The sequence below is a fragment of the Corvus brachyrhynchos genome, unplaced genomic scaffold (assembly GCF_000691975.1).
Source record: "Corvus brachyrhynchos isolate BGI_N302 unplaced genomic scaffold, ASM69197v1 scaffold94, whole genome shotgun sequence".
Classification (NCBI taxonomy): domain Eukaryota; kingdom Metazoa; phylum Chordata; class Aves; order Passeriformes; family Corvidae; genus Corvus; species Corvus brachyrhynchos.
In genome coordinates, this window is record NW_008238330.1 from 4,511,988 (window position 1) to 4,533,221 (window position 21,234).

At 37.9% G+C, this 21,234-nt stretch overlaps 1 protein-coding gene across 1 annotated transcript in view; it reads left to right on the forward strand.

The window, feature by feature from the left end:
• Positions 1-21,234, forward strand: part of CNTNAP2 (contactin associated protein-like 2) — a 1,035,043-nt gene that overhangs the window by 923,904 nt on the left and 89,905 nt on the right. Inside the window, exon 16 of the mRNA XM_008633839.2 lies at positions 2,954-3,124. Within this exon, the coding sequence (XP_008632061.1) occupies positions 2,954-3,124 (171 nt within the window). The remainder of the gene's footprint in view (positions 1-2,953; positions 3,125-21,234) is intronic.

The window sequence follows — 21,234 nt, forward strand, 5'->3', positions numbered from 1 at the left end:
TGTTTCAATAAAAAGGTGATGAAGGTTCCATCTAAACCCACCTGCCTGTCTGACCCTGCAGTCACACCCAGTAGCAGCAGTCCTTCTTGCAAGCATGCTGTAAAGGTTTGAAGTCTTAGCCTTGGGGCTGGACTCTGCTGGATAAACCCACAAACAACACCAATACTAAAAACTCTGAAATGTCTGACTGGTCACATACAGCTGAAAATTACTTCCCTGTAAAACCAAACCAGCACTTTGGTTATGCGCTCTCACAGTTAAGGATTTAACTCAGAGTGTCCCAGCATTGCAGACCAAGTCTATGTCAAATTGCATTTCATGGTTTCAGGTTTTCAAGATAATTAAAAGGATAAAAATATAATACTGAAAAATGTATAGCTGTTTCATATAGCAGCTCCTACTCTTATTTACTTTATTGCAATATTAATCATAATAATATACTGTATTGGTCTCATTTGGTGAAGCGAAGTGGCTGGGAAGCCTTTCTCACTGAAGAGAGATTTGTCTGCAATAGTACTTGAATTTTGTAGCTCTCACACTCACAGCAATTTTACTAGTCACGTGTTCTTCATTTTTTAAGCTAATAAATTTGGTAATATTCAGGGAATGTAAAGCAAGAGATCTAAAATACTAATTTAAGTTACAAAGACATGCAAGCATTTCTACAAGGTTATTCAGGGCAGCTAAATTAGCTCCTGAACAGAGATTGTATTAATGTATTCCTGACTTTTTGTCTGAGTCCCACTTGTGTCATGTGAGTTTATTCAGCACGTGGAATAAAATCTTTTTTGAGGGTCTGCCAGCAGCTAGCATATCTGTAGCTCCCAGGAAAAGAAAATGGAGATATCCAGGTACATCTGCAAGTAGAAAAGCATATACAAAGTCCATCTGGACCCTGTATTAAGAGATTATTGACAAAGCACTCATGCATCTAGACTATAAGCAGCCCTAATATTTGAGGGAGCTCTTTCAAAAGTGAGAGATAAAGAGACCTGAGACCATGAATGAAAATAAAATTTGAGACCTTTTTTATCTGTGCTGCTTTAGCACTAGGTATGTTTTCGAGAACAACCTTGCAAATAATGAGCAGGTATTTCTTGCCCAGGCAGGTTTATGATATGAAGATATTATTGACATTTCTACAGAAATCTTTAGTAACATTCAACCTGGAAATTACTGGTTTGTATAAGTAGGGTAAACAGTAATACATGTTGAAAACGATCTGATCTAGCCTAACTGGTTAATTTACAAACCCATATCTGTTTTATCAATGCCCATTTCTTCCCATTTTCACTGTTTACATGTGTTTATACATATACACACACAAAATCTCAATTACAGCTTTCCTCCTGGGATGCATTGAAGTAAATGGAAAGTGGCTTCTTTTTCCAAATACTCTGCATCCTTGAGAGAGGCAGAATTAAATGGAGGGTATGGAATGGTACTATGGAAAGCAAGAGTATGCATGTATTTATACGGAAAGATGTTCAATTTAAATTTTAATAGAAATTAATAATTACACAAATAATAAAACATCTGATGTGGGTGTGGGCCAGTAGTGTAATATATAAGCATAACTGAGCTTCTGAAGCTTCAGCCATCCTCATTCATACTCATCCAGTGCTAACCAGACAAATAATAACCTTATCACCTACTTTAGTAATCAAACAATGGATAACCAACATCTGGGACTTTTGACTGAAATGGAAAGTAGTTTATTATTGTGTTTATTAGCTGGAGTATGAAGGACTCAGATGTGGTGACATAATGAGTGATATTCTAACAAATTTCTGAAATTGGATACATAAGCATTGTGATGAAACTAGAATGAGCTGTTTCAGTCTCTCACTGGCTTACTGTATCACCTATATCTTCATCATAGAATCATTATAGCATGGCCTGGGTTGGAAGAGACCTTAAAGATCATCTAGTTCCAACATCCCTGCTGTGGACAGGGCCCCCTTCCACTAGACCAGGTTGCTCAGAACCCCATTCAGCCTGTCCTTGAACACTTCCAGGGATGGGGCATACGTGGCTTCTCTGGGCAACCTGTTCCAGTGCCTCACCACCCTCACAGTAAAGAATTTCTTTCTAATATCTAATCTAAACCTACTATCAGTTTGAAGCCATTCCTCCTTGTCCTGTTACTGAATGCCCTTATAAGAAGTCCCTTTTCACCTTTCTTGTACCTCTTCAGGTACTGGAAGGCAGCAATTAGGTCACCCCAAAGCCTTCTCTTATGAATCTTATGATCTTCTTATTAAGAGAATCTTACCTGCTCTTTTATCTTATGACTTATTTTTGCATGGTAATGCTACCTTGCACTGAATTTGACTGTCATTGTAGCTAAAGTACAGTAATAGTTCATGGATGTTATTAATTATTATATTTCTCCAGGGGGAAAGTACTAGGGGACTATTAGGTGCATATGTTAATTGCGTCTGTATTGCTTAGCTTCATTTACTGGATTTTTCCTGTGATATATATTAATAGACTTCTAATAGACATGGCTACATTTTCAGAAGGAGGGGGTGTAGCTGTGTAGAATAATTTTGAAGATAGGTAAGCCACACGTGAAGCAAAATATGAAAGCAAAACACGTGCCTGAACTGAGGCAGTCACCAAATTAGTGTTTTGCCCGTCTCTGATCTCCCATGAGTTCAGTGTTACTATACTAAACATATAATAACAACACATTTGAGTATGACTGGATATGATAAATTCAGAGCTTGGGAATAAATTTACCATTAACATGCTCTATTTTCTGAAATCTGAACACCATGCCCAGAAAAACAAAAAATTAGGTAGCAAGCGTCAAGGTCCTTGCTTGATTCTTGGGGTTCTTTCTTCAGCATAGACAGCACTGTAGCATATATGGACATTAAAATCTTCACCTTTTCCAACAGCCTCAGGGGAGCACTGAAACATGTCTTTCCTGTTCTATCCTCTGCAGGGAATTACTGGAACGCAGCTTCTTTCGTTACTTCATCATCTTACCTCCACTTCTCCACCTTCCAAGGGGAAACCAGTGCAGACATCTCTTTCTACTTCAAAACGTCGGCCACAGATGGGGTGTTTCTTGAGAATCTGGGGAACACTGACTTCATCAAACTGGAGTTGAAATGTAAGTATACGCTTCCTATTAGTATTCTTGGCACCTGAATTGGGTTTATGTTGAGTAGGTTTAAAAAAATGTGTACCAATCAGTAAAATGTGTAAGCTCTCTAAATCCTGGAAAAACTCCCAAATCAAGCTGCTTGACATATTTTCAAATTGCCTTTTGTGAGAGGAGTGCTTGAAGTATATTTGGATTGTTTATTGAGGGGAAAATACAAAGAAAAATAGAACTGGTAACATCAATTACAAAAATGACACTGACCTGAAAAGGGGTTTCAAAATTGCATGTCAGAATTATTTCTTAAAAATTTATGTCTTCAGCTCTGTGTGTTTTTCTATTTTACTTCATGGTTGCTTTGGAAACAGGGGGAAGAAAGAAAAAAAAGAGACCATCCTAATCAGCACTGCAAGGAGCCAAAGAGCTGAAAACTTGCATATGATATTTAAAAGCCATAAAAAATCCCATAAAAATAAATCTTTATCAGCATTATCCGTTAATAAAATCGCTGATCTGAGAAAGAGGGTATAATGATACCAAGAGGCAAGTCAATTTTATTATTTAAACCATTTTTAATGGCCCAGGGGCAAACTTTCCAAAGAAGGTGCTGAAATCCTCAGCCGCACCTGAATTCTGCTTAGTGGAATTGAAGCAGTTGAATTAGTGGGAAACATGTTTTATGCCTCCTTTGTTCTCCCTTGACCCTGCCATGAACGGGAGCAGCGAGAGGCCCTCTGTGAGATGTGTGGCTGTTATTACAGCCTCTAGCAACACATTACAGCCTCCCTGCTCTCCAGCTCTGGGGCACTGGGAAAAGCATGTGGGCTTCCTTTTGCTGCAGCAGCTACCCATGGATGCCAAGGACCCAGCTCTAAATGTTGATGCACAAAAGTCAGTGAGTCATTAATGTTGAAAGTGAAGCAATTGGCTTATGGGCCCTAAGTAATCTATTTTTTATGCAGATTAGACGTACAGACATCTAATTTTTAAACAAACAGCCATTTTCAACACTTTCCAAAGTTTAAACACAAAAATCAGAATGTAGAAATTTAGGAACCATCAAGAGGCTCCTTTAAAATGCATTTAAATTTTTCCCTCCAGGAAAATAAAATGCCAAGTTCCATTTGGGTGCCTTTTTTTCTTTCTTTCTACAACAAATATAGTTCATGTTGCTTAATCCAATTTCTCTAATCTGCAATTTGTGCAAATCAAAATAGCTCCTATTGAGTCACAGGGAATAGTCTTACTTGCTTTACCAAGGGGCAAAGCCTTTTAATAGTAAAGTGGCAGCTACTTCTAATTTCCCTTTGAACTTAAGTAGTACTTACAGTCAGCTGAGGTGGGCATCTTCAGAGCTTCTTGCTCTTCTACTTTATGGAAGGTGTTCTCAGCCACTGCAATCAGACCAACCATGCTGTTGTTCACTTAGCTAAAAAGTGACAATATCAGTGTATAAAGGTGACTTGACAGCAAAAAAGTTATTTTTAACTTGGTTCATGGGAAATAATAATCACGCTGCAGTGGCTCTCTGAATAGATGTATGAGTTCAAGAAAGTGGCAGTGTTCTCAGAGTACCATTAAACAGGACTTTAATTTTAAACCTATGCTTGAGATCCGCTGACTTTTCTGCGACCTGGCATATGCATAAATTCAACCTCTGCCTCATGTCCCTGAATCTAAACTTTAGATTATAAATTCTTGATGGAAGAAGTTGAAATATCATCCGGAAGAAAAGACGTAAAACAACTGTAAGAACTAAAAAGTACAAAGCAGATCATTCAATATCACTGCATTCACTCTAGCCGTTCTCTCTGAAAACTATTGCTTGAAATTTTCAGAGCCCCGGGAGAAGGCCTTTCTATGACTTAAGTGTTCTACAGGTCACAGCTGAAAAAGCTTTGAACACTGTGGGTTTAGTAACAAAGGGAAACTCACCGTCTCTTCTGAATTACACATTTATTAATGAATGTTTGTTTTACATATTTTTTAGGGGTGTTTTGTTCTAGTCTGCACTTACAGTTTTCTGGAATTCATTTAAATGAAAAGTTAAGTTTCAGAATTTCAGAGGTACCTTACATGGCTCTACAGTTGACCCTGCTGCTTCTTAAAAGTCTGTTTCCCCTTTACAGAAGTCCTGTAAGATTAATATGTGAATTCGTTTCTTAATAGGAACATAAATTTAAGTCAGTAAGGTAATTACAGAATTATCTCCAAACTGAAGAAGCTTTCCTATGGCAAGCTGCTTTTTAGCCAGCCCATCACATTCTCTAATAGAACAGCTATTTTGTATTTAAGGTTTTTTACACAATGACCATCACCACATATTTATTGAAAGCTATTGTGCTTCATCCAGTGGATTGTTTTTGTCTGTTCATTGCCTTCTCATACACATACAGTTCTCGTTGGAGAAGGATGACTTCCTACAAAGCCTCTTCTTGATTTCTTTGCTTTTTACCGTTCCAAAAGGAAAATGCTAAAATCAGTGTCCTGCAAGTACAAATTCTATATCCTTTTTCCCTTATGTGTAAAATACCTGTGTGTACCTATAACATATGGTTAATGATGTACAAGCTTAGCTCTAGAGACCAGGAACTGAAAGGTTCTACAGTATCCAGTGTTTTAATCAGCTTGCTGCACTTGGTGAGCGCATTAGGGAAGCAAATCATTCAGTCTATTAAAATTCTTAGCTTCAAGTCTTTAGAAAGGAGTTTGCATGTTTTATTCTGAACACAAAAGTTGTTACTAGGAACACTCATTAAATTATTTTACTGGCATGCTGTCTTTGAGTCTAATAATTCTTAAGTCTTATATTGTCTTGGGGTCTAATTGCCCAGATTTTCTAACTCTCCGGATTCATATGAAAAAGAGGTGACATTTGCAGTATTTTGAAGAGTAACTTCATGTGCCTTCAGCAAAGCCCCAGATTGCCATCTCTGAGGAGAGGGGGGATACAGGAAGGAAGGGAAGACCGTGTTTCTCTGATTTCAGGAACAGCTTTTCCAAACAGCTGACAAGGAAGTCTGTCAAGAAAAAAACAGGGATAAAATGCTACTATGAATGTGGCTGAAGTCATTAGCTATTCCATTTATCAAGCAACTCCTCTGGCAGGCTTGTACTTGTCACCATTCATGGAGCAGCTGACAGAGATGTAGAATTACCTGAAGCCTCAATTTTTACATACACCAGTAAATCTATTTTCATAGCTGGCTAGTCAGCTGACAATGGCTAGGATTGCTTAGAAAGGTGGTAGTTGAATAAGGTATTAATTTTTCTGTAAGGCAGGGCTTCCAGAAACCATTCATATCTGGTCAAAATTTCCAGATGTTTTTAAAATTAAAACTGGTTTTTAGAGTGAGAAAGAGAGGATGCTTTCTCTTTTAGAGCTTTCCTACATGGTTTTGTACATCTATGAAATATGGACTTGAGGACTTTAGAGTTATGACTATGAAAATGAAGCTACTTCATACCTGAGATGTTTGTCAAATAGATCACATTTGAATTTTCTGTTTGAGAGATATCACAAGTTTTGGAAAAGATGTATTCCTGAAAGCAAATTTTGAAGGGGCATATTTGTGGTAATTTGGGAAGAAGCATGTATCATCACTGTTTCCAGAAAACTCTCTCAATGACACTGTCAAATAATTCTAATGAAAAAGACATTCTGCTCACTTCTGTAGCTCCTCTCACCCAGCACCTCCAAGCAAGTCACAGACCCTAATGAATTGTGTCTCACTGTTACTGTTCTGAAGTAAGTAAATAGCAAGTCACTTTAGCAACAGAAAAAAAAAAAAATGAGGCTTAGAGATAAAGGTCAGCTTGTGTTTGATCCTGGCATTAACATGTAAGAGAGGAAAGATCTTTCTTATTATTTTTTGTAAAATGCTAGGAACATTTATAACCACTGCATTCAGGGATGTTACTTGGCTGATAACCCCTAAAAGTGCCCTAAAAGTCTCCCCAAGGAGTGATCACTGAACTTGGCAGCTGTGAAAGGGGTCATATGGAGTAGCTTGCTAATGAGAGCAGTGGCATGGCTTCAGGATGGGCATACTTGCTCTGTGGACAGAGGATACTCACAGCACTCTAACACCTGACACTTGCATGTGGAAAGTCCCGTGCTGCTTCTGGTGCTCAGCTGTTTCTACACTAGTTGGTTGAGACATAAGTAACTCCTCTAGAATCAGACAAGAAACAGTGACAGACTAGGGACCATGATTCCCATGGCTGCTTGCTTCTGCCCAGACAGCATTCATTCCTCCATACTGAATGCTCTACCATGACTGATTTATATATTTTCTTACAAATTTTAATAATACCATCACGTCTTTCTCCAGAGGCATCCTAAAATGCAATTCTACCATATGAATGAGTTTTCCACATGATGCTCAAAGTCCCACATGTTAAAGTAAATGCAGCTTACGTTTTCCACTGCTTGGTTTTTCACCTCAGTAGGGAAACTGGTGTGGCCTTCATTTTTCTTTTTAATTGAGTTGTTATTTTGTTTTCCTAGAAGAAGGTCACTTTTCTGTAAAACACTGCCCTAGGAAAGCATGTAGCATTAGCCACATGTCAAAGAATGCATAGGACACTGAGGAATCTCTTCATCTCAGAGGCCCACAAGAAGTTATTAAATTAAATGGAGAAACATTCCATTTCTTCAGGGAAATTTATGACCCAAAGGTTTTTACAGCAGTACTTGCAAATTCTCTTCCTACTCCAGGACAATATGAAGGCTTCAAACAAACAAAAAGAAAACCTGGTCTGAAGAACTGCAAGCACCATTCTTTGAAAGACAAGATTCTGTTTCAGATGAGGCAGGTGATGAAGAAATGCCTGATATTCAACACAGCAATTGATGACTCATCTGAGAAGACCAGTTCCACCTCTGTCCCAAATTTTCTACCTCAGTTCCAAATTAGCAGATGGGGATGGGTGCCCAGCCTGTCACGTGTGAGAGCAAGCCAAAGGCAGCAAATAAACATTCCAGCTGGGGAACGGGCTCAAACTGACCAGTAGAAAATCTTAGGCACGGGGCTGTGGGGAAATGAACGCCATCAGTAACTCTTCTGTAACTGGCTTGGACTCCGTCAGATTATAGTTACAGGTTGCTTTACTTTGGTCTCCTTCAATGTCAGTATGGCATTCATGACCTTTCACTACACAGTGCATCCCCTCAGCATTACCCCTCTCCTTTCAAGGGTGATTGGACGCCTCTCTCATTGCCATAAATGCCACTTTAAAAGTCATTTTATGTGCAGTGTCTTATAAATCAGTTACAGCTCACACAAAGTTCAAGGTGGGAACTGGGTGGCATTCAAAGAGCATAGCTGACTTTGCTTTTGCACTAAAAACATGGAGCACATGGCAAACCATTGCTGGCACTACCACCCAGTAGTTCATCTCAGGTCTTTGTCCTTATTTCCAGTCTACTTCCTGTTACATGCTGACACTGCAGAGGCTTTGTTACCTTCTTCATGTGTGCTAATCATTTTTCTGCAGAAAGTAAACATCTACTATGCTACACAAAATTGCCAGATGTTATAGGCATATGACAGAAACAAACCTCCTGGGTCCTTGAATTTAGATCCTCACAGTCTCAGACAACCACAATGCATAACTTGTGTCTAGCTCCCTAAATTTATGCAACTCTCCACTGAAAATAGTTTGAATCTTTGCCAGCTGGACAACTGTTTCAGACTCACCTCTCTGTTTTTCAGATGTCTTCTAATTCTTAACAGTTCGATTTGCATCTTTTCTTTATAGCCATGCATTCTTGTTTCAGTATTGTTCTTTGGCTGAACTAATTGTTTTCACCTCCTAGTATTTACTCTCCCCTTGTATATTTATGGTGCAATCATATCTTCTCTCAGCTTTTAATTGCTATATTAAGCAAGACAAACTCATATAATCTCTTCTCATAAGATATTTCCTCTTGTTCTGTTCTCTGGTTATGCTAATAAGGTTCTGCCTACTCACTGCACCTAGAATTCTTCTTTCTTAAACACAGGTAATCAAAACTATCCACATTAGTTCTGATAATGGTTTACCAGTGCCCTCTACAATGACATTAATTCTTACGCTGCCCACTTGTCCTAGGAATTTTTGCCTGATTATACTGGGATACTGTTTGTTATGTATTATTTTCTGACCTCTCCAACTTTGTGTTACTGGCAAAAAAAAAAAAATAGACATATACTGACTTCTTGTGCAAAGGTATTCATCATAATACTAAATGTTACTTGACCCAAACCAAATTAGAGGTCCTCTAATTTTCTGATGACCAATACTTCATCCATCTCATCAACAACCTCTGCAATTCTGTTTTCCATGTCTGCTCTTTTTGGAAGAAAATCAAATATGCTAAATCTGTAACAATTCTCTTCTTCCAAAAACCAGAGGGTCTTTTTGATCAAAGAAGGATATCCATTGTGTTGACTTTGGTAAATCCATTATATGCTTTCATATTGTTTGTGTTCTGCCTCACATTAGTCTGTTGATGTCTATTAGTCTAATGATCTCTATTTCACTTGCTGATTTTACTTGCAGTCTTATCTTGATCGACTGCAGGGTAACATCTGGTCACTAGGTCACTAAAGTTATGGTAATTCCATTAGTTTACATATTCTTTGTAATTTCATGCAGTTTGAACTAAAAAGTCACCAAAAAACTCTCATCATTTTATACCCTTATGCAGGCTGATGTGTACCAAAGCCAAACACAAATATCTCAGCTTCCCCATCTCAAGAATATATAGATTATGAGAGCATCCAGACAGTTCCTCCTGCAATTTCGACCTGGTGTTCTCAGGACAAACCTCTTTGCCCATCAGAAAGGAGGGGAGGGGGAGGACACACACGACGACCTGACTTTTTGTCACTGTCATGCTTCTCTTTAATCCAAAACATCAACATCATGCCATAAATTGAAATGCCGTGCGTGAGGAAATCTGAAAGGGTCCAACCAAGCTTCATTGTTTCCCGAGGCTATGTGGCCTGAATCCAATGGGTCCTCTGGTCCTAAATTATTTAGATACTTTTGAGAATCATTCTTGTTAGTGAATAAACAGAATCTTGGTACTCTGAAAACTACTTTTTTTCTTTAAGTTGAACTTCTTAGATAAAGTGCTGGCAATTGTTCAGTCAATTGAAATTCTAAATTAGTCTTTATTGGTTTTACCAAGGCAATTCAGTTTTAAGGTAGAAAAAGATTTTCTGTGACTAGACGATTAGATTTAATGAAAGTGGAGGTGTTTTTAATAATAATAAAATTGTATCCATGGTGCTTAAAATATTTATGCAGATGATTAATTTGAATTATGTCAACATACTGATTCAAGTAAATATAATTATTTTCTCCCTAGGTGTTTGTAGGTGGATGCTAAATATTCATATAGAGTTTTGGCCACAGATTTTCCTAACACTTTGCAGAATTTCATTATGGTTCAAATGGTAGTTTAAAAAAAAATCAGTTTAAATCATGATGGAAATTAATTCATTTTCAAATCATGTTAAGTTTGGGCTCTTTCTTTCTATCTTGCCTAACTACAGTTGTTCTGAGGACAAGAAAAATGAATATTTCTGCTCACAACTTTTTGTTTAGAAACTTTGCACACATATAATTTCTTATGTTGTAAAAGGAAAGAAAAACTTCATGTAAAATTTTGTTTAAAAGTTAATAAAACTGTAATCTATTTTTTAAGAGCATGAACGCAGTTACTATCACAAGGCTGCCATAACACTATCTTGCATAATTTAGACTTTTTACATCCTTTTTATCTAAATGTCTTGACTTTGTTTTTGAAATAGAGCTTTTTGTCTCAAATCACTGCAAACAGCTCTCTACTAGTATGAAATCTTAGAAACAAATGCTTTATAAATACATAAATCCTCTCACTCGCCCTTTTATGTTTTCCACTGCTACAGCAGGAAACAGCAACAGGTCTCCTGTTGGCTTTACACTTCCTGAGACTCATGCATACTCAAGCAGAATTGTTCACAAAAGGTGGCTAAAGCAGGAGGTCCCTCATTCACATACTGCATCAAGTTTTCTACCTCTAATTACCATGAATTCTGAGAACATATTTTTGTACAACTTCATGATACTTCTGGTTTGCATTTTTAGTAGATACTTTTTCCTGCTGCAGGATAAAAAGCAAACAATACCAAAGATATCTTCTCCCATCTTGGGAAATCTACCCTGGATTTTGGCAACTATAAATTATTACAAGGATATATTCCAGAGCAGAAAATCTTTGACTCAAACTTTTGATAAAAGTTTGAGTCAGCTGGGACACGGTTAGCTGGGTCCATCCACCGTCCCCCCTCACACACACCCTTTTCATATACAGAATTACTACACTAAAACTAAAATTGAGTCATATTTTTGGATGGCCCTGTTTTATTGTGGTAGTAAAGTGCATAGTGCAACAAAGTCCTTACCCTGATGGTGACCCTGGACAGCCACAGAGAAATAAATAGCCATGAAAAATTGCTTATAAAAGAGGCACTACAAATGAAAAACCTTATACAGCCAGGCAGAAAAATCAATAAATTCATATCATCATGAGCCCCTGCTCTGATGCAAAAGTTTTTCAGTAGCTGCCACCCAGGCACCTAAACACCTTTACAAGTCTTTGCCACAGTCCACAGCAGAACCTACAGCTAATAAACAAATTACAGAATAAGGAAAGCACCACAGAAGAAGAAGAAAAGGACTCAGGGAATGTGCTTTCATAAAAGCACATCACAGAAGAGTGACAGTCTGGATCTCTAGTTTTCAAACCTGCACCAGGCTCTTACCACTTTTATAATGATGCACAGTTTACAATTTTGACTGATTTTTATTACATTCAAATGTGACATATTCAAGAGGGCTGTTGATATCGTTGTGTCTATTTGTAAGCACTTAGACACATTGCTCAGCAGCTTCAGAACTGTGCTAAATTCATAGCTATTTTTCACAGTAAAATAAGCCACTCTCTCCTCTCCAAAAACCTCTCTGATGCTTTACCATGCTCAGACAAAATCTGATGTCATAAACATTACCACCTGCTTTTATATTGCCTTTCATCCAACAAAAATAACTACCAGTTACACAAAACCCTTTATATGCTGCATGGGAGAGCTCTGCTCTGATGTCTCTGCTTCCCCCTTGTTGTGCTGCCTTCTGGTGCATAGGACCAATTCAGTTTCATGGTAAAGTGCTGCAGTTAAAAGGATATAATGAAGTATATTATAACCCACTACAGACAGGAGAACACACATCTCCTCCCCTTTTCCACTCAGTGCACTGACTACGGTTCCCTTTGTGTGAATCATCTGTCACAAAATAGACCAGGAGATATTGCTGCTGTATTTTTTTTAAGCATTAGTAACTCTCATGAGATGAATCAACAGACCTTCAATGAGTCACTGTTCCTGTTCCTTCCTTCTTTCCAGGCAGCTAAGTAGTTATTGTAAGAGAGCTGGCTGGATGAGAGGTAACACTGATCTGAAATTGTATTTATTGCCTTAAAATTAAAGCAAGTGGGTATTTTTTCAAGTCCTGCTCTAACCATTTAATGTTTGACTTTAAACAAGTTCTTTCACACATCTTTGATTTGGTTCCCCAGTTATGAAGTATTTTTTTGTTCTTACTGCCCATGGCTGAAAATTGCTGCATCAACTAAAATACAACCATAAAAGTATGGGAGTTTCTTCCAAGTGCTTATCTACAAGACAGCTGCAGTGCAATTAGCATAACTGAAGTAATTAGTAAATAGTGATAATAAATAATTATCTTCTTAGGGCATATTTGGCCTTTCCATGAGCTTTCATGAGAAAATTTGATACTTTCATTTAATGCAATTTTTTTTGTCCCCCAAAGCAATCAAATCTACTGTGTAGGAAGACTGGTATTTGTGTTTGATTGGTTCATTGGCAGTCGAGATTATTTGAAAGTGAGATAAAATAACTTAGTTATTACCAAAATCAAATCCCTCCTTATCTTTGTCCTTACACAGATATTTACTCATTATGAGAAAGGTACTGTACTGAGTTCTGGTTTCCCTTCATAATGAGCTCCAGTAAAGCTATGCGTTTCCAAATATTGCAAGTTGTATAAGTGCTTGTGTGCCAGTAGAAAGGGAACTGCTGTCTGTCTACAACGGAGAGAAGCCAGGACCATTTTTTTTTTAATACCTTGCACCTGGAGAGTTTTTGGGCAGTTTCAGGTAGCCTGGGTGCAGTGTAGTACAGTACTTCTGAGTCAACTGGTATATATTGAATATTTAAGATTAAAACCTCAGGTGAGGATAATGAATTTCAAGGCTCAGCATGGATACAGTAGGCAAAGGTTATTACAGTAGAGAGAGTCTATTCCAACACAGGCAATGAAAGCACAAAAGAACAGCAAGTCATTGAGCCAGACAGACAGATATAGGAAAATATGTTTGAACAGTCATAAAATGAAATGATGAAAGAATTATTTTAACATGTTTAATTCCCATTAATCCAAAGATGCTTTGCTCCTGTAAACTGAAACTAGAATTTAGACTTATTGTCTGTCCAGTTGTTGAAATTACTGGTCCAGTAGTAAATCTTACAAAAAGAAGATATTAAAGTATCATGATGGAAGAAGGACAATAATGCATTAAATTTCACCGCTTTTAAATATACAGCAAAACAATTTATTTGTGTGCAATCTTGTCTTACAATGTAACAACATAGTCATATGCATAAGAAAACAACAGCTCTTGCTGAATCAGGTCAACATTTCTCAGTAGATCTAATTCCCTGTCCATTCTCAAAGAAACGTCACTGCAAGTTTACAGCTGCCAGATGTAGATACTGCACACAGCAGAGACTGAATCAAGTGCCTTCAGGCTGCAGACCAAATGGTGGAGAAAATGAGGATCAAAAATATGAGGATAGATGCTTTAGGGGGTGCTCTTTCCTGAATTCAACAAAGCCTTTTCCCTTATTTTTCATTCTGATACAATTTTTTTTGTGTGCAGGATGCTTTGAAAATTTCAAGATAAAAACAAACTGAAAAGGTCATAAGAAACTTCAGACATTCTGAAGAGTTATGTATTCCTAATGAAATTGCACAGGAATTGAATAAATTCTATTCGCCATAAATTAGTTTCTTTAGTCTTTGGGGAAAAAGCACACTTGGATTACTATTTGTATCACTTCTAAATATTGTGTTATAATTTCTTCCAAACCTTTAATGGTTAAAGCCATTCATCTATACATGTTTTCATTCCTTTACCTTTCATTTAGAAGTTAATTTCCTTTCTCCTTTCTATACATGTTTCTAGACTTCCTATGACTGAAGGTAAAATGTGTTTTAAAATATTTCCTCCAGGCAGCAAGAATTACACTGAGAGAAATCAGTAATTCTGTTACAGAATGTCTGGAATCACTAAGATTTAAAACTAACTTTACAGTTATATCATCAGAATGGTAATGCCAATAAGAGTCAGTGTGCTTCCTTTTTTTTGCAGGAAAGTATTATTTTACCAATACATATGGTAATCTCTCCTCCCACACATCTCAGATCCTGAACATCTGGGTGGGGACTGGGGGAAAAAGTTGCTCTCGTTGCAACCCAACTCAGCTTCAAGATCACCTGAGGAACCTGAACAAACGTAGAGCCATGGGATTGACAAGATGCATCCCATGGTCCTGAGGGAATTTGCTACTGTAGTTGCCAAACTGTGCTCTGTGATATTTTAAATATCATGACACTCAGGCAAAGTCCCCAATTACTGGAAAAAGGTAAAGAGAACCCGGGAAGCTACTGGTCAGCCTTAACTCTCTGCCTGGTAAGATCACAGAACAGATCCTCCTGGAAGCTATGTCAAGGCATATGCATGACAGGGAGGTGATTAGAGACAGCCAACACAGCTTCACCAAGAGAAAATTGTGCCTGACTAATCATCAGCCAATTCTCTCAGGACTCTGGGAGAACATCTCGTTGGGTCCCATAGACTTATGCACATTCACGTTCCTCAGATGGTCATGAACCTGATCTCTGCTTACAGTGGGAAGCACTTTTCTCCCCCAGTCCACATCCTGCTGTCCATCCACTCAAGAGGTGTGGGAAGAAAGGTTGTCATTGAAGACTTAAGCAAAGTAGATGTTGAGTACCTCAGCCTTCTCATCCATTGTTACCAGGCTTCCACCAGTGTTCATCGGGGATGGGTGCACCTTCTTTGACCTTCCTTTTCTGATTTACAGACCTGTGGAAGCCCTTCCTGTTAGTCTTTGCATCCCTTGCCAGGGTGAGGTTCAGTTTCACCTTGGCCTTCCTCACCCCTCCCTACGCAGCTGTATTTCATGTCTGTACTCTTCCCAGGTTTCCTGTCCTTGTTTCCGCTGCGTTTGCATCAGACCCAGATGGATTGGTCATTCTCTACAGAATATCAGCTTGTTCTAAGTTTCAGAGACACACTGAGCCTCACTTGTATTTTATCTTGTGGATGGATTTACTCTGAGAAGTGGGTCTTAAAAATTGTTAAACCAAAGCAATAGCTTTACTCATCCATTTTTCCTTCTCAACACTTACATGAATGACTGCATAAGATTCAAAAGAGTGTAAATTTTCATGATTTTTCTTTATTTTACTTGTAACCCACAGGCAAATGTAGAGTGTGTCTAGTCTGTACAATGAGTCCCGATGTTAGAGAGATACCTGAGCTATTTCTAAGATATAGCACATCCACATAAATCAGCACTCAGCTATGCTGGGTTTGATCCTAGGGGCAGTATAGTCTCTCATTAGAACTAATTACTGTTGGCACAGCATCATGTTGATGCAGCTGTGCAGCTTCCAGAGCTGGTTCATTTGGCACTTAGCTCAGGGATCACTGAAGTCTTGGGCATGGATGTGCACTGTCATTTGGTCAAATGAATGAAGCTTCTGCTCATTAGTTCAAATGGACTTTTCATTTGGGAATTAGATAAATGATGAAACCATCCAGATGCTTAGTCCAATTATTGTAAATACAGTCATGATTTTTGACAACTACCTGATTATTAACAGACAGCCAAGCTACACAGTAATTTCTGTATTGCAGTCAGGCAACCTGGATCAACAATTTCTCTGTTATGTTGCTTTTGTAGCTTTAATTTTAAGTCACGTCCTTTGAGAAGTGGCCTCCTTAAAGCAGATCCTCTATTCCAATATGGCACTTCAGCATAGCATCTGTACCCCTTTCCACCTATTTTCTGCAGCCAGGAACAACCTACCAATGCTGTTTCCATGTCAGCATTGGCATGGCCTCTCTCAGCCCTGTGCAAATGAGGGCACCAGGGAAGGTAGTTTAGAGATGACTTTGTAAAACTATCTTTAAACTCAGATATCTAAGTGGGAAAGGTGGACAAGATAGTTACTTTCAAATCCTAGAATGGCTTCTTTTCTATCCAGAGTCTATTAAAGGCAGTGAGAAGGATTCCAATAACTACATATGTCAGGCCTGATCTTGACCATGGTGATAGAATTCATATAAAGATATATAGACCACTAGCTCTAGAAATATCTATCATATCTCTCTTTTGATTAAGTTTTCTTTCATTTTCAAGCATTTCACTGAATTCTGTCTACAGGTTCAGACAGCGAGCCCTTTGTCAGAGGTGTATTTACAAACTGTCCAAGAAGTTTGGCAGATGTTGCCCTTACAGAAATATAATATTTTCAAGCTGTTGTTTTCTCAGAACAAATATCTGTCTGGCAGATTCAGTTTACAGTTTATAGGTTATTGTTGTAACCTATTTTACAGCCAAGTGAGTGAACTCTGATTCCAGATGTAAGATGGCATTTATGTTCTAAGAATGGGATTTCAAAAGGATTCTAAAGAAGTTAGATACTCCTTCCTTTGATGTAAGTCAACTAAAACATCAGTCAGTCCCATTTGAAGAGTATAAAAATACATTAGGGGAGGTAAGAGAAACAAAGTACGAGGGAGGACATGAAACTATGTGTTTCAAAGAAAGTATAATGGGGGAGAAGGAGAGAAACAGAGAGATGGGCATACCTTAGAGAGGTGGTTGGGGGGAGGGTTGTAATCCCTCTTACTTTTTTTTCACAGTTTATGTGTCTTGAGAACATCCACCTGCTGCTTAGCATCTTGGGAGTACCCACCCATCTGTTAACACCTCTTTCTTTGCTGGCAGCCTCATGATAACTAGAGATCCTAGCCTGAAATTCATCAACAAAGATCAAACTAGAAAACAGGGGAGAAAAAAGATACTTGAAACACAAAGAGTTCAAGGAAAATGGGTGATCTAGCTGGTCACAGATCTTGAATGCCAGAAATGTCTCTCAGCTTGTTTAACCTGACCTTCTGCATAGCAAAGGACATAGAAGTGTTTGCTGCTTCCCCTGCAGCTGATGCTCAGAACTTGTGTTTAGCTAAAGCTTATCTACCAGAAAGCCTTGAAAGGGCCAAAGAAACATGGAATCCTACAGACAATGCAGTCGCAGAATCATTGAATCACAGAATCATAGAATACCAAGTTAGAAGGGCCCTCAAGGATCATTTGGTACAACCTTTCTTAACAAAAGCACAGTCTAGACAAGATGTCCTAGCACCCTGTCCAGCTGAATCTTAAAAGTGTCCAGTGTAGAGGAACCTACCACTTCCCTGGAGAGAATATCCCAGTAGCTGATAATTCTCATTGTGAAAACTTTTCCTCTTGTCTGTCCCCAAGAGTAACTTGTACCCATGACCCTTCATCTTTTCCATGTCACTTCCTATAAAAAGGATGGCTCCATCTTCTTTGTAGCCACCCTTTAAATACCAGACCAATGGTGATGAGGACTCCCCCAAGCCTTCTTTCTCAAAGCTAAACAAACACAGTTTTCCCTGCCTTTCCTCCTATAGGCTTCCCAGTACTTTGATCATCTTTGTGGACCTTCTCATATCTGTCTTTGTTGAACTTCACAGGTTCTTGTTAGCCCACTCTTCCAGCCTATCCAGGTCTTCCTGCACAGTGGCTCAGTTGTATCCCTTCATTTTTATGGGCAAATGCCTCATAGATTTAAAATGAGGAAAAGGTGAGATCTCACTAGAGCTAAAAAAAAAACACAGAAAAAAGAGTGAGAAGGGCATTTTGTTTGCCAAAGATGCTCTTCTGTGTTCTGAACAGATGGCTGACAACATCATGAGACTGCAGAAAATTGAAATGATGAAAGAAACGTGTTCAGATTTAATTCTATGTAATTGTACAAGGCACAGAAAGGGTAAAACTAAGCCACAAGCCTCAGTGTATCGAGTGAATTTATGTAGCAGGAGCACATAAAGAATTCACCCTTGTTCAGTTTTACAAAATTTCCATCTCAAAACCTTGTACCGACTGAATAAATTAAAAGCCACATTAATTTTTTTTTTTTTTCATAATTAGGCAATTTCAGGCATTTGTTCGAAGTCTGATCCTTAGAAAAACTGGCTTGGGTTTTATGGTATTTGGTAGACTGAAAAATAAAATTATTATTAGGAAAAGTTATTTCATTACCTAAAAAGTGACCATTAAAAATCTCTGGTCATTTTTTTGTGGCTCATTTCCTACACCTTTTTGAAAAAAGTCCTGTGCTGGCTCAGTCAGTCATTGTGAATAAATACTCACATATGCACATGTATGTTAGATATTTTTTTAATCTTCCTATTCAAGTGTTTGACAGAATAATACCACTGTCACATCAATCAAAGATGTATTTGAGTCAAAGGGATTATATCATGCAAGGATTGTATGTGTAGACAGAGACTTAAAAGTATAACATACTAAGGAAAAAAAGCTAAATAATTGCCAGTCTTCTATATAAGAAGTTACACTGGCCTTCTGAACACATTGGATGTTGTATTTGCTCCGGTTGGGATGGAGTTAGTTTTCTCCTCAGCATCCCATATGGTGGTGTTTTTTGGATTCGTGCCTAGAATAGCATTGATACCACACCAGTGTTTTGGCTATTGTTGAGCAGTGCTTGCACAGCGCCAAAGCTTTTTCTCTGTCCCAGTCAGGAGACTGAGGGTAGCAAAGACATAGGAAAGGGACACAGCCAGGACAGTTGATCATTGACCAAGAGGACAACAACTTGCTCAGCAGTAAAGCTGGCATAGAGGAAAAAGAAGGAGTGGGGGCAGCACAGTGTGCTCAAAGTCCTGTCCAACCTGACCTTGAACTTTTCATTCCCCAGCCTTGAAATTCAAGATACAAGAGATGTGGGAAGAGCAATTGCCAGTAAAAACTGAGACAAAAAGAATGTTGAGTACGTCAGACTTCTGCCTGTCAGTTGTCATCAGGTCACCTGTCTCATTTTTGAGGGCATGAAATTTGTCTTCATTTTCTGACTAAAATGCCTGTGGTCAGATATTCATCCATATCTGTTAAGACCTGCCATCTTACCTAGAAATGTCCCTGGTTGGAAAGTACTTGTTCCATAGAGTGAAAATGGAAGTAGGAATGAAGAGTCAGAACCAGCAACATAACTTACATGTGAGACATCCTGTTTGCAGCCTCTGCCCATCTGCAAAGTTCTTTTCATTGACATATTTCATGGTTTTTTAAATCCATCAGTAGCAAATACGTTTCATTCACCTTTGGTATGAGAATCATGTTTTTAGGCTGGTTAAGGAAGGATCAGGACAGTCCATAGATGCTGTGTTATCTTGTCTAACTTTCAGCATGTCAGTCGGTACATGCGCTGAAATGGCCTGTTATGAGATTTTGTTAGAAGGCTATTCCTTCCCTGACTGTAAGATTAAACATAAAAATATAATATTAATTTATACAACTTGTACTCATTTCAAAGGGAGTGATTTTCTCCAAAAGTACAAATTTAATTACATGTCTTTTAGGCTGTGACACAAATTCTAGTTTAAAACCATGCACAAAGTTAGACTGCTCAGGCACAGAGCTTCTACTTGAAATATCTCTATTTGCCGATTTTCTTCACTTTCCCTTTTAGAAGAACAACTTTCCTTTAAAGAAATTAGAGGTACTTCTATCCAGAAGACCAAGAGCTTGCAAACAAAGAAACATTCTTGTGGAGGTTTTCAAAAATTCTGAATGAATAGTCAAGGTACACAGTAGCAATATTGACAGTGTCATCAGCTGCCTCAGAATAAGAGAAAAAGTCTGCTAAGAGGTCCTTATTTTACAGTCTTGTAAACAGACAGCTTTTGGGAAGTAATTCAAGCCTGACAATGAAGAGATCTGAGGCGGTTCTTCAAAGCAAAATTAGAGGAGAATTATACATACACCCTTGAAAATAGACTTGAACACAACATACAATTTAAGTACTAGAGAGGTTTTCCTTTGCCTGGGTTTAGTGGCAGAACCACTGAAGTTAGAAAACATAAAAACATTAAAACTAAACATCTTTATTTCTATAACAGCAAGCTTTGTCTTATACAGATTTTGCGCCTAGTAAAGTGCAAAAGGCCAAACAGACTAAATCCATGGCTTATAAAAGGCAGTTCATTCAAGAAATTAAATTCTTTTATTCAGCAGAGAACAGAAAGAGCAACAGCTTGTTCATTTTTTTCTATTAGAAGTAGCCAATTTTGAAAAAAAAAAAATAATTATAAAATAAATTTGGATCGACAGAACATTTTCTGTAAAAAATTTATTTCTCTACTTTAAAAATGCTGTCAAGTCAGTCTGATATAACCTTGTGAAAATCCATTAGGCCATATACAAAAATATTTCCCATTATTTATCACCATTGTTAGTCATAATGAACATGGAGTTGTGCTTTTACCACAATTTAATAGCCTTGTGGAATAAGAGTTTATAATAGAGCTTTCTCAGTTCAACCAAACCAGAAACCACAGCTGTACTGGAATATGTAGACCACAATTGGCACCTGAGAGTTTTCAGAGGAATTAAAAGGCTTTTTTATTTTGTGTGTAAAAAAAAAAAACAAATTAAATGAAACCCTTGGTTGTCTTTACTTCTGTCTGGTATCCTCATTTGTGAATGCTGTAAATGATAATCCATTCTCTGTTAACCCTTTCATCTCATGTTTTGCCACCAGAATACAATTTGCAGCCTAAAGATAGATAAACTAAATATCAATAGGAAAGTCATAATTATATTACTTTATTTAAAAGTAATTTATGTATTGTTAATCACACT